The sequence below is a fragment of the Mytilus galloprovincialis genome, chromosome 2, assembly GCF_965363235.1.
Source record: "Mytilus galloprovincialis chromosome 2, xbMytGall1.hap1.1, whole genome shotgun sequence".
Lineage (NCBI taxonomy): Eukaryota > Metazoa > Mollusca > Bivalvia > Mytilida > Mytilidae > Mytilus > Mytilus galloprovincialis.
The window spans coordinates 111,428,854-111,450,335 of record NC_134839.1 but is presented as its reverse complement, the minus strand read 5'-3'; the positions used below and the strand labels follow the sequence as shown (position 1 = coordinate 111,450,335).

General features: G+C 30.9%; 1 protein-coding gene across 2 annotated transcripts; it reads right to left on the bottom strand.

Annotated features, from left to right (window-relative positions):
- Positions 1-1,673: 1,673 nt before the first annotated feature.
- On the bottom strand, positions 1,674-19,080 carry LOC143065379 (uncharacterized). Of its 2 annotated transcripts, XM_076238914.1 has the most exons (5): positions 18,960-19,080; positions 18,671-18,731; positions 16,666-16,789; positions 6,217-6,286; positions 1,674-2,262 (listed from the first exon to the last, which is right to left on the bottom strand). In XM_076238914.1, the coding sequence occupies exons 1-5, from the start codon at positions 18,979-18,981 to the stop codon at positions 1,952-1,954; spliced, it is 588 nt and encodes a 195-aa protein (XP_076095029.1). In that variant the 5' UTR covers positions 18,982-19,080; the 3' UTR covers positions 1,674-1,951. The 2 variants fall into 2 exon arrangements, with proteins under 2 accessions (XP_076095029.1, XP_076095031.1); XM_076238916.1 differs by lacking the exon at positions 18,671-18,731 and having other exon boundaries at positions 18,960-19,054.
- Positions 19,081-21,482: the final 2,402 nt, after the last annotated feature.

The window sequence follows — 21,482 nt, the reverse complement described above, 5'->3', positions numbered from 1 at the left end:
ACTAGAATAGTTAAAATCTAAAACTTGTGTCGGATCCACAAATGGTCAATACTAGAATAGTTAAAATCTAAAACTTGTGTCGGATCCACAAATGGTCAATACTAGAATAGTTAAAATCTAAAACTTGTGTCGGATACATTTGTTATTTCAAACAATGAAATAGGTTTAACTTACAAATGGGTAATATTAGAATGGTTACAAATTTATAAGGTAGCAAATGGCCAATATAAGTATAGCTAAAAACCAGCAAGGTAATACATGGCCAATATTAGAATGGTTTGAAATTAACAAGGTTAGAATGGTCCAGATTTGTTTTGGTGGGATCGAGCGCTCATTGTTACATAAGAATGCGCCAAATAATAATCTATATGTGCTGCACTTTTGAAAATAAGAAAGGGACATTTCATAGATTTTCCATCAATGGCACAGTGCCAGGTGGTCCCAAAGGGTTTATTATAATGACAAGAAATCTATTAAATTACACATGGTCAATATAAGAATGGTTAAAAATAAACAGAGACTTATAGCAGCTTGCTTTCAGTAACACTGCAGGCTTTCTTTTGTAGTATTTTTACATATTGTGTTTATCTTTATTGGTTTTTGTTCACGTAATAATAGCCAAAAGAATCATTATTATTATTGGCTTTGAACAAGTGTTTAGTAACTGTATTCTTAGATCTGTACTAACGTGTTTTTGTAAGATTTTATTGCGTGTGGGGCTTTGTATCGATATGATGAGCGAATCCCGTCTCAACTGATCTTTTCTTATGTTGAACTGCTTGCTACACAACTGAACTTTTTCAGCTAGGGGAGGATTTGGCGTCAATAAATATGTTTAACCCCGCCACATCATACAGGTGCCTGTTAAATGCTGTATATCATTCTTGGTTTTCCTTTATTGTCTTGTACACATATAAGTCAAGCTGTTATTTTTTTTTTCGATTTAATTGCCTTACATTTGTCATTCCGTGGCATTTTATAGAATGAGGATTGGATTTTGTTCATTATTTGAGACCGTATGGTGATCTATGGATATTTTAAACTTCTATGTCATTTTGGTATCTGGTGGTGAGTTATCTCATTGTATTATTACATACCCCATCTTATTATTTTTTTATATTATGTTGGAGGTACAGATGTTAACCAAAACCAACATAATATTTGTAAGTGTAGCTGTATATTTCCTGTCGGATTTTGTATTTTTAAATTATATCTATTCATTGTTAAAATATATAAATCAACCTTTTTCTTTGCATGTTTCTTTGAAATATTCTAGTGAAAAAAATGATAATTCCTTCCTTTGTCTAAATAAAGTTTCTTTCGAAGTTTTCAAGAGTTTGATTTCTCTGTTTTCTTCAGAGGAATGCATAACAGGTTTCGCAATATATTTATAATTATTCATTTTACATTTTTTTGTAATCAAATCTTGTTACAAATTAGCATGTAAATATTCCTATTGCATCATTTTTATAAAAAAAATTGAATTTATATAACAACTTTGTTTAAGGTCAAAGTCATTCATAACCTAAGGCTTTTGACCTTCAAATCAATTTTACAATAACTTAAGAAAACCACTGATCTCTGTGACGACGTTGTTCGAGTTTCAAAAGTTTTTAGGATTTCCTTATTATTTTGCTTGATCAATCTTGTTGTAAAATATTCAAAAAAGAACAAACTATTCAAACAGGTTTAAAAATCAATAAAGTCAATGACATTTGTTATAAGCTGAGGTTATAAGATGTATTACTATTCTATGATGTAATTTGGTATTTATTCACTCTCATTCTGTAACGTAACGGCAAATTATATATAAAAATAAATAAGTATTTTACATAGTAAATACGTTGTTTAACTCATTTAAGAATTTATATAAAATATATATTTCAAATACCAGGATTGTAATTTAATAAATATGATAATAAATAGTCATTGTCCCGATTATTACGATAATTTATATGGCTCCAGGTTTTGTTATTTCTGATGATTCATTCTCCAAATTAGCTGATGAATCATTAGTTTTGACAAGGTTCATGGGAGAGTAGCATGATGCATAGTCCTTGGAAATATTAAAGTTCTGGTGGAACGAACTACGATGAGCTAATTCATAATCAGCGTATCTCCCATACCAAGGCTGGGACAGGAATGCATAGTTTCCGAGAAATCCCCATGGATTCCATTCAGGTCTGGGGAACTCTTGAACCAACTCATTTTCTGTTTGTTCTGAGTTGGGTTTCATGGAATCATCTGGTAAACTTTGAATGTCTACAATATATATTTTAATAAGTTAAAGATTGTCCAACAGTGAAGAAACACATGAATTTGAAGAATCTTCTTAGACTTTACACTTTACGTTATAGTTCATTCAAGATTCAAAGTTTTATTTAGAGTCGACATTCAAGTAACTACATAACACACGCTCTAGTGAGCTTTTCAAATCGACTTAATAACAAAATACAATACACACACACAATACAATACACACATACATACATCTTCCAGTTATATACACTTAAAATATAGCACAATTTAATAATAATATTGCACAAATCATATAATCACACAAAAAATAAAAGTAAAATAAAACAGGCATAAACACTATATGCATGCACTGCACTGGCATGAGCTGTTACTTGGATCCCATGTTTGTACCAATTTTTTGAAACGATCTTAAGCCATACATAGTAGTTCGAACTCTTGGGAGTACTGCTGTTTCCTGTGATCTTAAATCATACTTGTTAATTTTTATATCAATCAAATCATGAAGGTAGCTTGGACGTTTTTGGTGAATTATTTTAAAAGTCTGTATTGCAATTGTTTTTATTCTTCTTATTTTTAAAGATGGTAATTTAGATTTTTCTAGCAGTTTTTCGTAAGGAATATCATAATCTTCATAAATGAATCTTAGAGCTCTTTCTTGAATTTTTTTTTTTCACTACAGTAGTCGGCCAAATTACTGGACAATAGTAAAAATTCGAAAGTATGAATGAGCAGTATGCTGTTAACCTACCTAGCCTGTTTAAATATTTACCAGTACGTTTTAGAATATTTAATTGTCTTGTTGCCTTTTTACATATTTCAGATATATGATTGTTAAAATTTAAGTCCTAATCTATAGTTATTTCAAGAAGTTTAACATTTTCTTCACAAGAAATTTTGTTTCCATTTAAATTAAATATCAAATTATGTTTATTTGGTTTTTTTTCCCAAATGGCTATAGCCTGGAATTTGTCAGGACTAGCCTTCATTAAATTTATAAGAAAACTAGTTTATTAGATTTAAACTATCAGTTTCTAAACTTTCAACAACTTTATCTAAATTATGATCACTGTATAATACAGTGTTGTTATCAGCATAATTATAAATGGTGCTTTTTGTACAAAATAAGATGTGTCATTTATGAAGACATTGAAAAGAACTGGACCAGGAATTTACCCTTGTTATTTTTAAAAAGCGGGGAAACCTGAGCAGCTTTAAGATTATCAGAAAAAATTGAGCTTTCAATTGATTTATTAATAAGATGTAAATAGGATTTGATAATACTGGCTGTGCCAATTTTATAATTTTTGGTGAAATATTGTCATATCCAGTGGCTTTTCTTATATTATTTAACCTATTCATTTGTTTACTCACAAACTCTTCTGTTACAAATTAAAATATATTATTAAAAATATAATATTGCGATAGTATTTCCTTTAGTCGGTTATTTCGTATACTAGTATTGAATTTCGTTATTAAAATTCAGGGGCCGGTTTCACGAAGCTATCCTAAGACATGTCTTATGATCCTCTTATGACTATCCTAGGACATATCTCAGACCTCGTCTCGAAGCTGTCTTAGGATCATCTTAGCTAAGACATCATAAACCTGTCGCAAGTTCTTTAAATTTTCAAATATAAATTATGATCTACGGAAAAAAATCATGTAAATGTAGTATGTCTTACCATAAATTATTCTAAACGTATTGATTAATATAATGACATAATTTGCAAAATAAATATAAAAATATAAAAGTAATCTATATATATAAATTATCTTTAAACAATACATCAATATAAATATGAAATTTTCAATGCAAAATTAAGAAAAAAAGAATATAAAATTATGACATTGTTTTGGTACAAGTGAGTTGAATTCAATTTCGACTTTATTGGTTATAAAAGGTTAAGAGATAAAATCGTGCAATTTTTATATCAATACATCGAACTTTCATTGTTGATTGATTGATTGATTGTTGGTTGCTTAACGTCCAGTGGCAAATATTTCATGCATATTCAGGACGAGAACAAGTTCACAATAAATACAATAGGTAGGTTGATACAATAGAGGTCATCTGGGCTGATGGTCAGGGAAATTTGGACTGCCACTGGAAAATGAGGGTATATTGGATAGGGTCAGAAATTTTGCCTTGCAACAGGCCACCTACGGACCCCTCAAAGAGTTGTTGCAAGGGTTCTTAACGTGCAAAGAGCGTGGCACTCTCTTTACACGAGTCATCGGATTTAACGTCCCCCTTCTGACCGGACGTGACTGCGAACTTGATACATCCCGCACAGCCAAACGGACGCCCCACTTCGGCAAGCGTTTTACTGCCGGTCGGGAGATGACCAAGTGACCATATTTCTATTCCCCAGTCACCCTTGGGGATCTTTCATTGTTGACAAATCCTGATAATCCGTCAATGTATATATGTTTTAAGCAGGAACAGGAGAATAGATAATTAGATAATAATAAGATATGTTTTTTTCAAAATTAATATAAAAAATGAGTGTAATTTATATAAATAAACGTATAACTATCCTAAGACCATCATAAGACACCTCTCGCGTTGTCCTAACTTTATGACCAACTTTAAGAGATGTCCTAATTTAGGACCGCTTTGTGAAACCCACTTAGGACTAAGATATGTCGTAAGACCATCCTAAGACACGTCTTTGTCCTAAGACAGCTTCGTGAAACTGGGCCCAGATGCCGAGTTTCGAACTTCGTATCTGGTGTTTCAAACTTCTGTGTTGACTTGAGTTATCATTGATATGTTCATAATCATAAATTAACTGTTGACAAAACTTTGAATTTTTGAAAAACTACGGATTTTCTACCTCAGGAATAGATTACCTTAGCTGTATTTGGCAAAACTTTTAGGAGTTTTGGGTCCTCAATGCTCTTCAACTTTGTACTCTATTTGGCCTATTAAACATTTTTTGATTCGAGCGTCACTAATGAGTCCTTTTTTTAGACGAAACGCGCATCTGGCGTAAATATAAAATTTTGATTCTGGTATCTATGATGAGTTTATTTGATGGATTATTAAAGCCAAACCCTCAAATATGTTTATGTTTGTTTATTCTTTACCGGTTCCTTCTACAAATATAAATGTACAAGGAACAGAAAAATAATTCTGGATTTAAATGAACGTTTGTACAATCATGCAATTCAAAGTACATATCCTATATCATATAATGTACTATTATATATTGATTGATCTTAGTTTTTATGCTTTATACATGCTGCATGGTCATATTTGTCTATGAGTGTTTTAATTACATGTATATTTTAACATTCTATAAATTGTCTTTTTTTTATTATGATTATGTATTTTAGAAATCTCTATTTTTGTCTTATTAATGTGCCATGTATGTTATTATTTCAAAGACATTCTATAATGAAACCATTAACTAAAATGTATATAATTGTAAATAATATAGTATAGACGCACCATCACTTCTACCCTGATGACTGGTGCCCCCGATGTAAAGGGGTAGTTTTCTAAATGAATATATATATATATATATATATATATATATATATATATATATATATATATATATATATATATATATATATATATATATCATTTCTTTATAAAAGCTTTATTGAGTTTTAAAAAAATTCAAAAATGCGTTTGTATAATTGAGAATGGAAATGGGGAATGCGTCAAGGAGACAACAACCCGAACAATGATAAAAAACCAAAAACAACCGAAGGCCACCAATGGCTCTTGAATACAGCAAGATCACCCGGACCCGAAGGCGTGATTCAGTTGGCCCCTTAACAAAAAAGTGTACTAGTTCAGTGATAATGGAGGCTATACTAAACTCCAAAACTTATAAATGAACTAAAATAAAAAATCGTCAAAAACCTACAAAGTGTATGAATTCGCTTTTAAGAGAAGGAGGAATGTATATAAAAAGACTGTTGATGATTTATTAAAGAACCTACCATCCTGGTTAATTTCAACACGTGGAGTTATACCTTTCCTCCATTTCGCCCGTCTATTTTGAAACCAAATCTGGAATGATAAAAAAAGTGTTTAAATTTCATTCACGAGAGCTGTCACTAGGGTTATGTCTCTAATCAAATATTGAATCTGTCAAAGGTGGTATTTTGATGTCGTACCTTTCATATAGAGGAATCCGATGTCCAATCACATGTAGCATTATAAGCCTAAACAGTTAATACACAAGGTCAATAAAAAAAAGATTGAACATCGTTTTTACACAAGGTCAAGGTTAACAATATCGATGGGCTATTCGCTATAAAGATATGTAATACTGTCAAAACTGATTTATATGTAAAACTAATGCAATGACATATTCCTCTCTAGTCCATCAGCTGGTAAGGCAAAATTTCAATTCTGTGTTACACCCCAGGGTACCGCAATTTTTTGGTATAAGTTTAAAGAGTAATGTCTGAAGAATATTTTAAGAGGTGTTAGACTTTTGAAAAAGTGTCCAAAAGGGGTTAAAAGGGGTCTTATTTAAGAGTATATCAAAAATTTTGTTTCACACATATATACAGAAAAAAGAAAAAATAACCAAGTATTCGGTACAATTACCCTTATTAAATTGAACAAATCATATCTTATTAATACGGAGGCTAATTTTTATTTAATTTTTTAAATCGTATAGGACCAAGAAAAAAAGGGGGAGGGTAATATCCAAAATTCATGATGTTGAATGAACCAAAGCATACATACTAGTTTTCTTGATAAAAAAAGGTATATTTTTTACATTGAAACATAAAGCATAAAGTAACTAAAGGCAGGTGAACAAAATTCAAAGGTAAGAAAGGAAAAAAAACATGGAATCAATGACAAACACAAACATAAGCAATGTACATCACAGTCATTGAAAAACACACATAGTACTAAAAAAATAAAAGAACTGTCAGGGTTTCAAGATCTATATCAAAGTTATTTTAACAACAGAATCACCACTTTTTAAGGTCATGAAGAAGGTCAATCCATAGAATCATTTTCATTTTCGTCAACGTCATCTACCGAATCATCATCACCATCATCTTCATCATCTTCGTCGTCATCGTCAGCCATATCAACGATTTGATTATTCTTGTTGCTATTATCGCTTGTATATTTGCACCCATCTGTACAGGATAAACCTTGTCGAATACATGAACATCTTTTGTTGGCACAACCAGCGCAGCTATACATGAACAGCTTATCAGTATCAATAAAGCATCTAACGTTGGCGGTTGGTCTAGCCAATTGATGCTGATCAAATCGTTCTTAACAATCCAATCATGGTTGTTTGGCGATGGAACAGTGTTGTGTTATAAAGTAGATTTCCAAATCTTTGCCTGAATGTTGAATCGTTTGATGTGCTTTAACATTGCATCTTTTGTTGGGTCAGTAGATGACAATGAATGTTTTTTGCATTGCAAAAAAAATCTGAAATCCATTGATGTTATTATAATCGTATCCATATATAGCACACAAAAACCTATCGAGTGTTTTTGACAGTTCTTCGCCTACCTCATTAAAATTTTCACCAAGACGAGATATACCTTCTGAAAACTCCACAGAACGATTCAAAACGCCAAATGCTTTGCTTTTTCCCTTACCAGACAAAGCACGAACTGAATCACAACCACTAAAGGCGTGAAATCCTGTCAGTGCTCTACAAACATTCTCCCCAAATTTTGCGCACATTGATTGCACATTTAATAATCTGCATTTGGAAGACGTACCTATCAGAAGAATAATATTTGAACTGATGCGATTCTGAAAATAGCAGGCCAATACTTCCACATCAGATTGATTTTATTACAATGGAATCGTTACCTTTGTCAGCTGCGTGTTTTGCATGAAGAAACATTTTTGTGTCGGCTTCTTCCTGTTTGCTTAGAAGCTCAGTGCATTTTACACTTGTCACTTTTTCATTTTCAACAGTGATACAAATAAATCAATTCCTTCAAGTGTATAAAATCTATAGGATTGTTTACTCCATTCCGACACAAGAATTTAACAAAAGCAACTTTGTTTCTACCAACTGACAACAATTTCTTCCATTGCCGAGGACACGATTGTGATGGTCTCGAAATTATTGTTATGATTTGCTCTCCCAAGGACCTGCGATCCCGTTCTAATTTTTTATGGATATTGTGGGATACTGATCAGTGACAAAATCAATGCGGGGAGCTCTTTTTGAAATTGAAAGGATGGTTTTAAAAACAACATTTGCCAAATCAGAAAAAGTACTTGGTATCCTTGTGATGGATTGAATGACTGCCATGTCATCAAATATCCACATGCTTTCCTCAGGAATAGCTTGCATTTGTTCAACGCCCTTTTCTAAGAGACCAGCAATGACAGATTTATTTGTCTTTACTAGTGTACCATCAACGTTTGCAAGAGACTATGGAAGAGGACATAATTCAAACTTGAGGACCTCTCGCATATCCAACTGTCTTGTCTGGGCTTTTCTACTTTCAATGTATCATATATATATCAGTTATTAACTGCTTACCTTTTATTTCCTTTGTTGAAAATGTAAGCAATGATTGTCTTTTAATTGGTTTGAAAATGCCGATTGACTTTTGAACAAGCCGTTCACTGATGAAATTGTCTGATGCCAACTTTCCCTTTTTATAGGCGTCGCACATTAATTCAGAGGAAGAAACAGTGCCCGAGGACAAGCCTGGTAGCTGCTCAGATGTCTCAAATGGGTTTGTCCACCTTTGCAGTGTTTGAACCAATTTCAAAACGTCAGTTTCATCTCATTTCATTTGAGTTTTGTCAAGTTCTGTTTGTGTGGATGTTTGAGGATTAACTATTCATGCCAAATCTCGACATTTTGATGATATTGAAGCTCTTTCATGTGCATATAGCAACCAACGTTTAACAGAACCTTTATTCAAACTGAAACCAACAACGCTATCTCTTGTTTTTGGTATCTCTGTTCAACGTTTGCTCGATTGTTTGGTCAACTGGAGATCTATCAAATCCATGAGAGCTTCTCTGAACACAAAAACCACCAGATGAAAGATATACATGGGCATCAGGATATGTATTTGGCAGATTTTGCATATGAAGCAAATAGACTGACACATATCGGGAATAGTTTTGACGTCATATGCGAAAAACCATGGTAACATTTTTTCAACACATGCCAAATGAAGTTCCCAATTACCTTCCCTTGTTGCTCTTATAAATGCCAATAAAAGTTCGACCATTTCTATGTAAGAATTCCAGAACTTTTTCATTAGTCCCTCACTTAGATTACAATATACACTAAAGGCCTCAAATAGTTTACCAACATAAGGTGAAATTAGCAAGGTTTTTAAGTTGTTTTCTGTTAAATTTTGTCTGATTTGAGCTAAGATTGACAGAACAGATGCTGAAAATTAGGATCGAAAAATTCATTCTCATCATTTGAATTAAGCCAAGAGCCAAATGCTTCCCAAGGCAATCGTTTAAAAGCTTCAAAAACAATTTTAAGCAATCGCAGCGCTCGATTATAATGTTTTACCTTCAAATACACCAGTCAAAGAACCTGACCCAATAACTCCAAACTCCAACAGGAGATCGCCCAGCCCTGCATCGCCAAACCGTTTCCCAATGACTGCTATAAAAGCACATGTAGTGTGACAATATGTACAAAATTTATAAAACAATAGTGAAGCAATATATCCAATCAAGAAGGAAAGAAAAATGATAAAAAGCACTATCAAATGAGGAACAATGTATATATTACGAAAAGCAAATAAATAATAACCAGATGGTATGTCAAATCGACATAATTGTGTGCCAAAGAAAGTAAAAAGTCTTAACAAATTCCCCAACTGACTATTTGACCTACGTTCAAAGCAATGTTTGTCGATTGAATGACTTAACAATCGTAACTCAATCACCACATAGCTAAAACACAAAATGTAAACAAGCACACCTTTATTGAGTTCGATAGAGTGCACCTTTTCAAAACGCAAAAAAAATTACTTTAATTTGTCATTTTTTCATAAATATTTTGTTACACATTTACTTTATAAAATAATTTGTCTCACAAAAACAACATAATCGACAATTAAATGTTTGTTTTCAGTTGCAAATTTATGAGCTTAAAGTGCGTATGTGTGCACTCAGGTATGAATATATTGTCGACTGAATCGAAGACGGTAATTTGATGATTTCCGGTATTTTACGAGTATTTACACGTACATATGTTTTATTGAATAATTCATATTTTAGACGATATATACATACTGCAAATAGTTTAAACATTGCATACTGGTCAATTTTAAAGTTTAATTCACAAAAATGGACAATTGTATTACGAATTTCTTCATGAAATGAGAAAATATGCCTTAATTTTAACCCCAAAAAATCGGATTGTTTGTAATGTAAATACACACTTTTTTGAAACAAAAAATCTTTAGTTTTACCTTAAATATGATAGTTTTACATCTGTTTTAGTTGTTTTAACCTATACTTTATTTTTTTTCAATCGCTTTATATTAAAAATTTTAATTAAAAATTACTTAGTCGTGATAGCTAAATAAGGGGACCATTGTAAGGGACGTTTTTAAACATCTTTTGGACACTTTTTTTTTGGTCTAACACCTTGTATTTTATCAATAAGATACTGAAGTTGAATTCTATCAAAAAAAATCGCGGTACCCTGGGGTGTAACACAAACTCCTTAACTAGAGCGCTTTTGAAAACTAGCTGATGGACTACTCAGGATAAGTAAATTAAGCCAAACAATGAAGATAGATACCCATCAATTCAAAATAATCCAAATGATCTTTTAATAACATGAATTCGTATTTCACTGTTCGACAAAAAAATCTTAATATTTTGTAAGATGGCAAATTTAACTAAAAGGAGGGAAAAGAACGACCCAATATATATTCGTTGGTATAAACGAAAAATAAACACGAAAGAATTAACAATAGTACACAAGATACAAAGACGCATAAATCTGAAAACATAGCGCCCATAAATGGTGAACAAAAATAATGAATGTAAAACAGCCCTGTGATAACGTATATATCTATAATCCATATACAGGCGCCGTCCGAATCTTTCTACATACAAATGTACGAATAGAAAGTAATTTGTTCATGTTATAACCAAGAAGGCAATGAAATGAGGCATTTTGTTCTGTGCTTGAAACTCATTTTTTTTTAATGATTGGTTTTGTTATTTCATTTCACCGTCTTAGATAATAAGAAAAACTTATAAAACATTAATTTATGATACTATAGTACTAGTATCAATTAAAAAAAGAGTACTGTTTTAAAAATATTGCTGTATTGTTATATTAAAAAGAATGATAAAAACTAATATTTTGAATTGCTAATAAAATTAATAAGAACTGACATATAATTTTTCTATGCCTGAAACTATATCTTTTGGTAAACCATGTACACATAATTTTCCTTAAAGTAGAGCTTTAATATTTCATATTAGAATAGTTTTTGAGTCTACAATTAAAGCCTTTCTGCGTACACCATATAAGGGAATCAAAGAAATTAGTACAACTGAAACCGTGAAATCTTCTCACAATTTATTTCAAAGTTCTATCTCATAGTTTTCTTTTCATGCACACAAATGTGTTTTTCGTGAACAATCTCCAAATTTAGGCAATTTTCAGGGACTCCTAGCTTGGAAAATTGTACAGCGACCATTCTTTTTATTAGATTTTTGAAAAAAGAGCATAGTAAAATCTTAATTTTGGCAAAGTATAAGAAAATTCTCTATCTCAAGAAATATATACCTATGATCTACCTTAAAGGGGCACTAGCTACGAGATGTATAAAAAATGTAATATCTTTTTTTATTTGCTCAATCAATAACAAAATGCAAATAGTGAAATAATAATTATCTTTGAGAAGCCAGTATGGTTCATTTTTGTCAAAATATTAAGCTAAAAATCATCGATTTTAAATTATTCACTTGTAAGTGAATAATTTGACCTCATTGAATCCGTATTCATGTGAACTTCAACTTAACCCCTTAGCTGAGATGGATAACACATGAATTGTATGTTTAAAGTTATCTAAAGAAAAAGAATGTGACATTGAAAGTGAAACAAGGGTAAATCATTTGATAGACTGATTCGATCCACAAAAATTCGTTCTTTTACAGGTAAAAACGATGTTTAACATTTATTTTTCATCTATAAATTGAAATTAAATAGATATATATATATATTAATCCAACAGCACGAGTTTGCTTAATTTATCATATCTATATCTATGTTTTAATTACATCGCTTATATGGTCATCTCATGACTTTAGAGGTCAACTCGATAATTAATTAGATGGCGTCTGGACTAAAATACACACGAAACGAAGCTACGTATTCTACTGCTCTTGCCCTGCTTATTATTTATTTTTGACTTTTAATAGTTTGGATAAATGTTTTATATTATTATAAATAAAATATGAGATTTTGAATTAAATTGGTGAACATGAATTTGACAGATAGTGCCCCTTTAAGAAAATAGATTCATTCAAATAACCCGAGTCTATTCTGGTATCGGAATTTAAAATAACTCTCGACATATTTATAAGAAATCATCTTTATATTTTCTCATATTAAGTGTAAAACCATCGCTAGTTGTCCGCCATTACTGGACATCAAACAGATTCCAGTAAAATTTTGACTGCATAATATCTGACGCCACAATGGAAAAGTGATTGTTATATGACGTGAAGCCCATGTTTTATTGGAATTAGAACATGGCTTTGTTACCAAAGCTAAAGAAGAACGTCTTATTAGAATTTGGTGTATAGAATAAATATTATTTATATAGTAACGTTATTTCGCGGCCAACAAAAGAACACGGAAGTATTGGAGAAAACAGAATACAGAATGAAAATCTGGGGCCTGGTTTTCGAAAGTATCATAAGATATGTCATAAGATATATCTTAGGACATATTTTATGATCATCTTATGACTATCATATGATATGTCATAGGATGTAAATCAAAGCTGTCTTAAGAGAGTCATAGCTATGATGCTCTTATGACTGTCATAAGTGAACATTATTTTCTATTATTTTAAATAATGTTTAAAAAGTATAAAATATAAGAATGAAAATGTATGTATGAACATATTAGTTATTACTATTCTTAATATTTACGAATATTTTATTTTTTCATTATAATGAACCTGAAATTTTATACTAAAAGGAATTGAAATATGAGTTCATAATTTGTTTAAATTTAGTTTGTTATATATGTTTAATCTTGAACTTCGCTTTCGTGTATCATGATACATGCATTGTTATTTAACTGTGAATACTTTTTAGATTCGGTATATCGAGTACCCGCTTAACAAAATGCCCGTGCACATACGTAAATATAACTACTATTAAATATATACAAGGAACGAAATAATATGATTATCTATTGTACAAAACCATACGTTAGAAAAGAATTCCAAATTGTATGTCGCAGGAGATTCAAATTTTAAAAGTAAATAACATGATTATTCATGCAAAGGAACAGTTTTACTTAAACGCTAATGGTCTCTTGGACGAAAAGTCAAACAAAAACCCGAAAGCATTCTGGTCTCTCGTTAAAAAAGTTATGGGTAAATGTCGTTCTACGTCGATTCCTCCGTTGATAAAACCAAATACTAATGAAATTTCTGTTGGTGAAAAAGAAAAAGCAGATTTGCTTAACTCATATTTTTGTAATATTTCTACATCTTCGGATGATGGAGTTACACCTCCAGATTTACCACTTCGTACCCAACATAGCTTAGATATTGATGAAATAACGGAGGATGAGATTAAAGACATATTCAAATCTTTGGAAATTGGTAAAGCATCCGGTGAAGATTGTATTAGTCATCAAATGCTGAAATATACTGCTAATAGTGTGTGTGTACCTTTATTATTTATATTTAATTGTTCAATGAGAACCTCCAAATTTCCAAGTTGCTGGAAAGATGCTAATGTTTTAGCTTTTTTCAAAAAAGGGGATAAATCGATGGTTTCAAACTATCGTCCTATTGCATTGTTAAGTTGTGTGGGTAAAGTTTTTGAAAGAATAGTTTATAAACATATTTTTAATTTCATTTTTGAACATAAGCTATTGTATAAATTCCAGTCAGGTTTCGTTCCTGGTCATTCAACATTTCATCAAATGATTGAGATTTATCACAGAATTTGTTTAGCTATGGAAGATAAAGAAATTATGTGTATGATTTTTTGTGATATATCAAAGGCTTTTGACCGACTTTGGCATAAAGGTCTATTAGAAAAAATCAAAACTTATGGCATAAAAGGCAACTTATTGGGTTGGATTGAAAATTATTTGAGTAATAGGAGACAGAAAGTACATCTAAAAAATTCAGAATCTGCATTTGGAACATTAAAAGCAGGTGTGCCCCAAGGCTCAGTACTTGGGCCTTTATTATTTCTGATGTTTATAAATGACATAGCAGATGAAATTCAGTGTTTAGTTAGACTTTTTGCCGATGATAGTTCACTTATGTATTCTTCAAACAATGCTTTAGATATAGAAAGGAGATTAAATGAGGATCTACAAACATTAAATGATTGGTCAAAACAATGGCTTTTAGATTTTAATCCTCAGAAAACAGAATATATGGTTTTTAATTTCCGTAAGGATGCACAGCCTATTTATTTGAAATTTAATGGAGAATTGATTAAAAAGGTTGATGACCATAAACATTTGGGTGTTACTTTTTCTGATAATTGTAAGTGGTCAGTACATATAGATAACATTTGCTGTAGTGCCACTAAACAAATTTTTGTTCTGAGAAAATTGAAATATATTCTTAACAGAAACAATCTTAATAAGATATATCTTGCATACATACTTCCACTTTTAGAATATGCATGTGAGCTATGGGATGGATGTTGTGTTAGAGATTCTGAAAAAATTGAGCGCTTGCAGTTTGAGGCAGCCAGAATTATTACTGGACTTCCGCAATTTGCAAGTATAGAATCCCTACTTTTTGAAACTGGATGGGAAACTTTGAGTTCTAGAAGAAATAGACGTAAATTATGTTTATTGCATAAAATACACAACAATAATGTTCCAGAATATCTTATGGATTGTATCTCGAATTATACAGATGATAATTATTATAATACTAGAAACCGTTCTCACTATAGAGTACCAAGATGTAGATTGGACATATTTTCTAAATCTTTTTTCCCTTCTTCAATTCGAACATGGAATTTATTACCATTAGATATTAGATCCATACAATCATCTCCAAATTTCAAAAACACTATCCGGAGAAATGATATTTCTTTTTTGGTACCTAAATATTATTTCATTGGAAACAGGATAGAAAATATACTACATACAAAATTACGACACAGATGTAGTCCTTTAAAAGCTGATTTATACAGAGTTAATTTAGTAAATGACCCCAGTTGTGAATGTGGGTGTCCATTAGAAGATTCGATTCATTTTTTCTTAGAATGTCCACTCTACATAAACTTTATAAATCAGCTCTTTAAAAACATTCAACACTTAGCTGATATATCTATAGAACATATTTTATTTGGAACAGACGAAATTACTGTCGAACAAAACACAATCCTTTTCAGAAATGTACATAGTTATATACGCCATACAAAAAGATTCTTTGATTAATATTGCTGTATCTTAAAATGTACTCGTATCCAACTGTTATACTGTTTAAACATAATATAAAATTGTATATATTTTTCATATTGTACTGAAATATTTAATTGCTGTCATCTTGAAAATTTGTATATTGTACTTATATGGAGAGGATTTTCTTAAGTTGTTATAACTTGTATCCAATCCTATTGTATATTTAGACAATAAAATATGTTTAAACTTAAACTTCAAATTTTAATTCACGTAGTAATAAACTCTTTACTATTTAGCTAACCGAGAAACGCAACAAATATTTTTATTACAATTAATATGAAATTATGCCAAAAAAGTCATGAAAAGTAATTAAAATTTTAGCTGACAATCATAAGACCATCATAAGTCATGTCGCGAGAGGTCTTAAGTTTACGACAAAAGTTATGACAAATCGTAACTTATGACACTTTCGAAAACATACCTTACGACTATGACATGTCCTAAGACCATCATAAGACATGTCTTAGTCATAAGATACTTTCGAAAACCAGGTCCCCGGTTTTTAATTGATCTTGAAAAATATAATATACATAATTCATACATATATATCTTATAGATATAAACAACAAATAAAGAAAGAAAAATAAAGCATTATTTCAAGAAAGAACAACAAAAAATTAAAAGGTCAAAATATTAGTCAGTGTTAGTGGCATACGTCGTGACAATAAAAGAATTTTCTAATCCTATCCATTTATGCCTTGGTTGAAAGTGCACCCGGTAAAGGGACTACTTTATATCTGAAAAAAAAAACACTACCTACCTGAACACGTGATTCTGCGAGATTTAATTTCTTTGCTAGTTCATCTCTTGTTACAACATCGGGATATGGCGCTTTGCGAAAAGACTTTTCCATTTCTTTCAATTGGAATGGAGAAAATGTAGTTCTGAAACATAGCAATTGGAAAAGAGAAAATGTAGTTCTGAAACATAGTAATTGGAAAGGAGAAAATGTGTTTCTGAAACGTAGCAATTAGAAAGGAGAAAATGTGTTTCTGAAACATAGCAATTTGAAAGGAGAAAATGTAGTTCTGAAACATAGCAATTGGAAAGGAGAAAATGTGTTTCTGAAACATAGCAATTGGAAAGGAGAAAATGTAGTTCTGAAACATAGCAATTGGAAAGGAGAAAATATAGTTCTGAAACATAGCAATTGGAATGGAGAAAATGTGTTTCTGAAACATAGTAATTGGAATGGAGAAAATGTAGTTCTGAAACATAGCAATTGGAAAGGAGAAAATGTAGTTCTGAAACATAGCAATTAGAATGGAGAAAATGTAGTTCTGAAACATAGCAATTGGAAAGGAGAAAATGTGTTTCTGAAACATAGCAATTAGAATGGAGAAAATGCAGTTCTGAAACATAGCAATTGGAAAGGAGAAAATGTAGTTCTGAAACATAGCAATTGGAAAGGAGAAAATGTAGTTCTGAAACATAGCAATTAGAATGGAGAAAATGTAGTTCTGAAACATAGCAATTGGAAAGGAGAAAATGTGTTTCTGAAACATAGCAATTGGAAAGGAGAAAATGTAGTTCTGAAACATAGCAATTGGAATGGAGAAAATGTAGTTCTGAAACATAGCAATTGGAAAGAAGAAAATGTGTTTCTGAAACATAGCAATTGGAATGGAGAAAATGTAGTTCTGAAACATGGCAATTGGAAAGGAGAAAATGTAGTTCTGAATCATAGCAATTGGAATGGAGAAAATGTGTTTCTGAAACATAGCAATTGGAAAAGTGAAAATGTAGTTCTGAAACATAGCAATTGGAATGGAGAAAATGTAGTTCTGAAACATAGCAATTGGAAAGGAGAAAATGTGTTTCTGAAACATAGCAATTGGAATGGAGAAAATGTAGTTCTGCAACATAGCAATTGAAAAGGAGAAAATGTAGTTCTGCAACATAGCAATTGGAAAGGAGAAAATGTAGTTCTGCAACATAGCAATTGGAATGGAGAAAATGTAGTTCTGCAACATAGCAATTGGAATGGAGAAAATGTAGTTCTGAAAAATAGCAATTGGAAAGGAGAAAATGTAGTTCTGAAACATAGCAATTGGAAAGGAGAAAATGTAGTTCTGCAACAATTAGAATGAAAAAAAAGTTGTTCTGAAATATAACAATGGATTACAAGTGTTTTTTTTATCAAAATATTTTATAAGTTATAAGATAAACCAGTTATGTGGTAATAAGATGTTTGATGATTTTTATTTTTCAAAAATATATTGCTAACCTGAATCTATATACTATTGTTTACTGAATTATAAATGTTTAGATCACCTGTCATGTAAAAAAACTAGTTCGACGGTAAAAGACACTTAAAATAATTAAAAACCCAATCATTACGAATGTTAACAAAGGGTTGTGTGGTCCGGTCATTTCCATCAGTTTTTTTCCATCAGTAATCATTTATTGTATGTATTTACAAAAAAAAAATTATCACAAGAAATTATAGGAAACACATGGATCATTGAGAGAATGATATAATAAGACGATCAAACATTTAGATTTTGTCTATCGGGCGAAGGCAAGTCGCTTTTTCATTTATTTGTACATGTGCTTTTCCAGTGCTTTTACTTCACATACATGCACATTATTGAAAAAAGCTATTAACAAAATGTGGGTGTTCATTTGCATTCTAAAGCTAACTAAACATTCTGAATAAATCAACTAAATATTTCATAAAACTTTATGAAAAAACTACACAGTTTATTTTATAAACATGCAATATACAAACAAAAATGTAAAAAATAAAGTAATATCACTGGTACCTGTGACGGGGTTTCTTTGTATCGTCAAGGTGATGAAAATATTTCATATCAGATAGCACGCCTAGAGGTTAATAGAAAAAGGTAAATTAACAAATAGTTAGTGTTGTAAATTTAGAAGAAAAATAATAAGTGAAAACAGGTAAATTTAGAAGAAAAATAATAAGTGAAAACAAAAGGACAGAAGTATATTTATTTAGTGAAATGTTCATTTTTTTCCAATAAATATAATTTCTTTATTAAACAAATCATTTTTTGCAAATTACAATAAAAGTGAAATAAACAAACCTACCATTTACGGAATGAACTTTCATAGCGACAAACCAACTTGTTACTGTCGAACGGAATATGATTTAATAAATGAAAATTACATGGTTATTTATATATACTTCAAAGAATGGACCAAATCCAGAAATTTTAATGCCAGAGAAATTACCACTAATAACGCGATTATTAACAATGGGACGTGGGTCTCTTATATCAATAATTGGCATTAAGCGAGCGATTAATTTCGTCACCACAAGTGCGTGTCAATTTCATGAAACGAACATCAAATTGATATTTACGATTAATGATGGGATGGCAGGGGTAGACCAATTCCCATTATGTTAGATTTTGAATTGACAAGGGACTTATAAAGAAAGAGATTTACAAATACGTGCATTTGATTGTTGCTCCGTATGATAGACGGTTGAGAATGAATCCTGACAAAAAAGGTGGACACTTAATAGTACGGAGACATGTCAATTCTGATCTCCTGTTAGACCCTCGTGGAAACTGGCGGCGATTGTAAATTAACAGCCCTCATCTTTAAACAATTGATGTTTTATTAAAAGATCAACGATGAAATTAGCGACTATACCACAGTTAAATGTTATAGGAAAGATTTTGATTGGTATAATTATACTAATTAATTACAATGATTTTATAATGTACATTATCAAAAGAAATAATTTGTAAATGATTATGTAATGTTCGACTGACTCATGCATTGAACAGAGATACCTTTTAAAAATAATACACTGGGTATGTTTTGAAAAGTGGGTATGTTTTGAAAAGTTACTTTGGAATCAGAAAATGATTGTCATTTCAACATATGCTGGCAGTGTGATATTTGTTTGCATTAGACTACTATACTACATGCACCGCAGGTAAACACAAAAGAAAATACTACAATTACTTCACACGAGGCGAGTATTTTATCAGTTATTGAATTGTCCCGCAGAAATTTAATGCATGTTATTTGATAAATTTATTTTAAAAATGCCAATTATTTTTTTTATCTCGAAAATATTTTGGAAGTGGCAACATAGTGGTAAGTACAATGTACGATGTCGGTAATGGATTGATTTATCTCCATTAGTAATATGTCTGAGCCTGTCTACCTCATAAGATAAAAAAAGGAAGGTATAAAACTTAGTTATATTAATATGTTCTAATTTCAATTGTAGCTGTTTTGTACTTTTTTTACTGCAGTACGTAATTTTTTAGTCACACAATGCATTTATCCGTGCCAGTTTCTTTTGCATGTGATTGTCTTATATTTAGACAGTAGAATCAGAGTTTCTCTGATTTGTTGTCCTAACATGAATATTCTGCCGCCTTTACAAAATTTAAATCATTTTTATTTAATAAACAACTTCCACTAATACTGTTCTACATACACATCTAATACGACATGAGTCTTTTTTTCGCCAATTACAGTAACTGTTTTTCAGGGGTATCAATAGTTTGCGCCAATCCCCCCCCCCCCCCCCCCCGACCCCAATGTATTAATTACGCAAATATTCGGAATTCGGAATTCATTTGCGCCAGTTTACCTCTACTCATATATATTTATCATAAATATAAATGATTAATATATATTTATTCTTATTTTTTGGCCTATAAAGTGTCATATGTTTGGAGATATTTCACCATGAAAAGAAACATCTGGAGAGAAATGATTTAAAATGCATTAGACAGTCCATATACAGAGAGAGAAGAAAACTTATTGCTTTGCTGAATATTTAATACAATATATATTATACCGTATTTGTCTCTTACTGTTTTGACAATTTATTCACTAGAATTGATTTAAATTAAATGATCTAAGAAGATCAACTGACCAACCTTTTGTAAATGACATTGGTCTAACACAAATAGATTTAATCTGCACTGTTAAATAGTTGTAAACTTGATGGGTATTTTGTCCAATTATAGTCAAGGGCACCTGTTCTAAAGACATAAATGTCAGAATGATAAAATCAGTATTTATAGAGATGTAAAAAATGACGATTAAACTGACTAACTGCATTGGAATTATACAGGATTAAAACAGAAATAAATTCTCTTTTTGAGTAAACATGCGACTTTTTACAGAACAGGTTATATAAAATTCCCATGACATACTGCAATAAATTTACATAGCCTAATAAAAAAAGAAAAGCTTGTTCTTGACTCCAAATCTTGACACGCAAAATCCAAAAGCAAAGGAACAGAATATGTTTCGCATGTCTCAAAGTCACAACGAGAATGCATGCATTTTTAATTATGAACAATCAGTTTGATGTATAGAATTCAAGCCAATTGTACAGAGTCCCCCCAAATATTGAATACTACGCAGACTGATATTTTAATATGTAAATTTTTGCAGCGAGCACATCAACTTGCTAACGTTTTATTTTAAGTTAAACTGATTTTTTAATTCTAAAATAATTTTGTTCCTACTAATTTGATTTATTAAACCAAAAAAACAACATTTATATTTAATATCAATCTTTCTTCCGTTAAATAATTGTGTCAAATGGCTTTGTAAATTGAATTTCATGTGAAT

What these genes read in the sequence shown, in the direction of transcription:
- LOC143065379 (XM_076238914.1), bottom strand. Translation starts at nt 18,981, where the DNA reads ATGAAAGTTCATTCCGTAAATG. An exon ending in GAAAGTTCATTCCGTAAATG is followed by an intron (nt 18,732 to 18,959) that starts GTAGGTTTGTTT and finishes ATTAACCTCTAG; the next exon opens with GCGTGCTATCTGATATGAAA. An exon ending in ACAAAGAAACCCCGTCACAG is followed by an intron (nt 16,790 to 18,670) that starts GTACCAGTGATA and finishes GCTATGTTTCAG; the next exon opens with AACTACATTTTCTCCATTCC.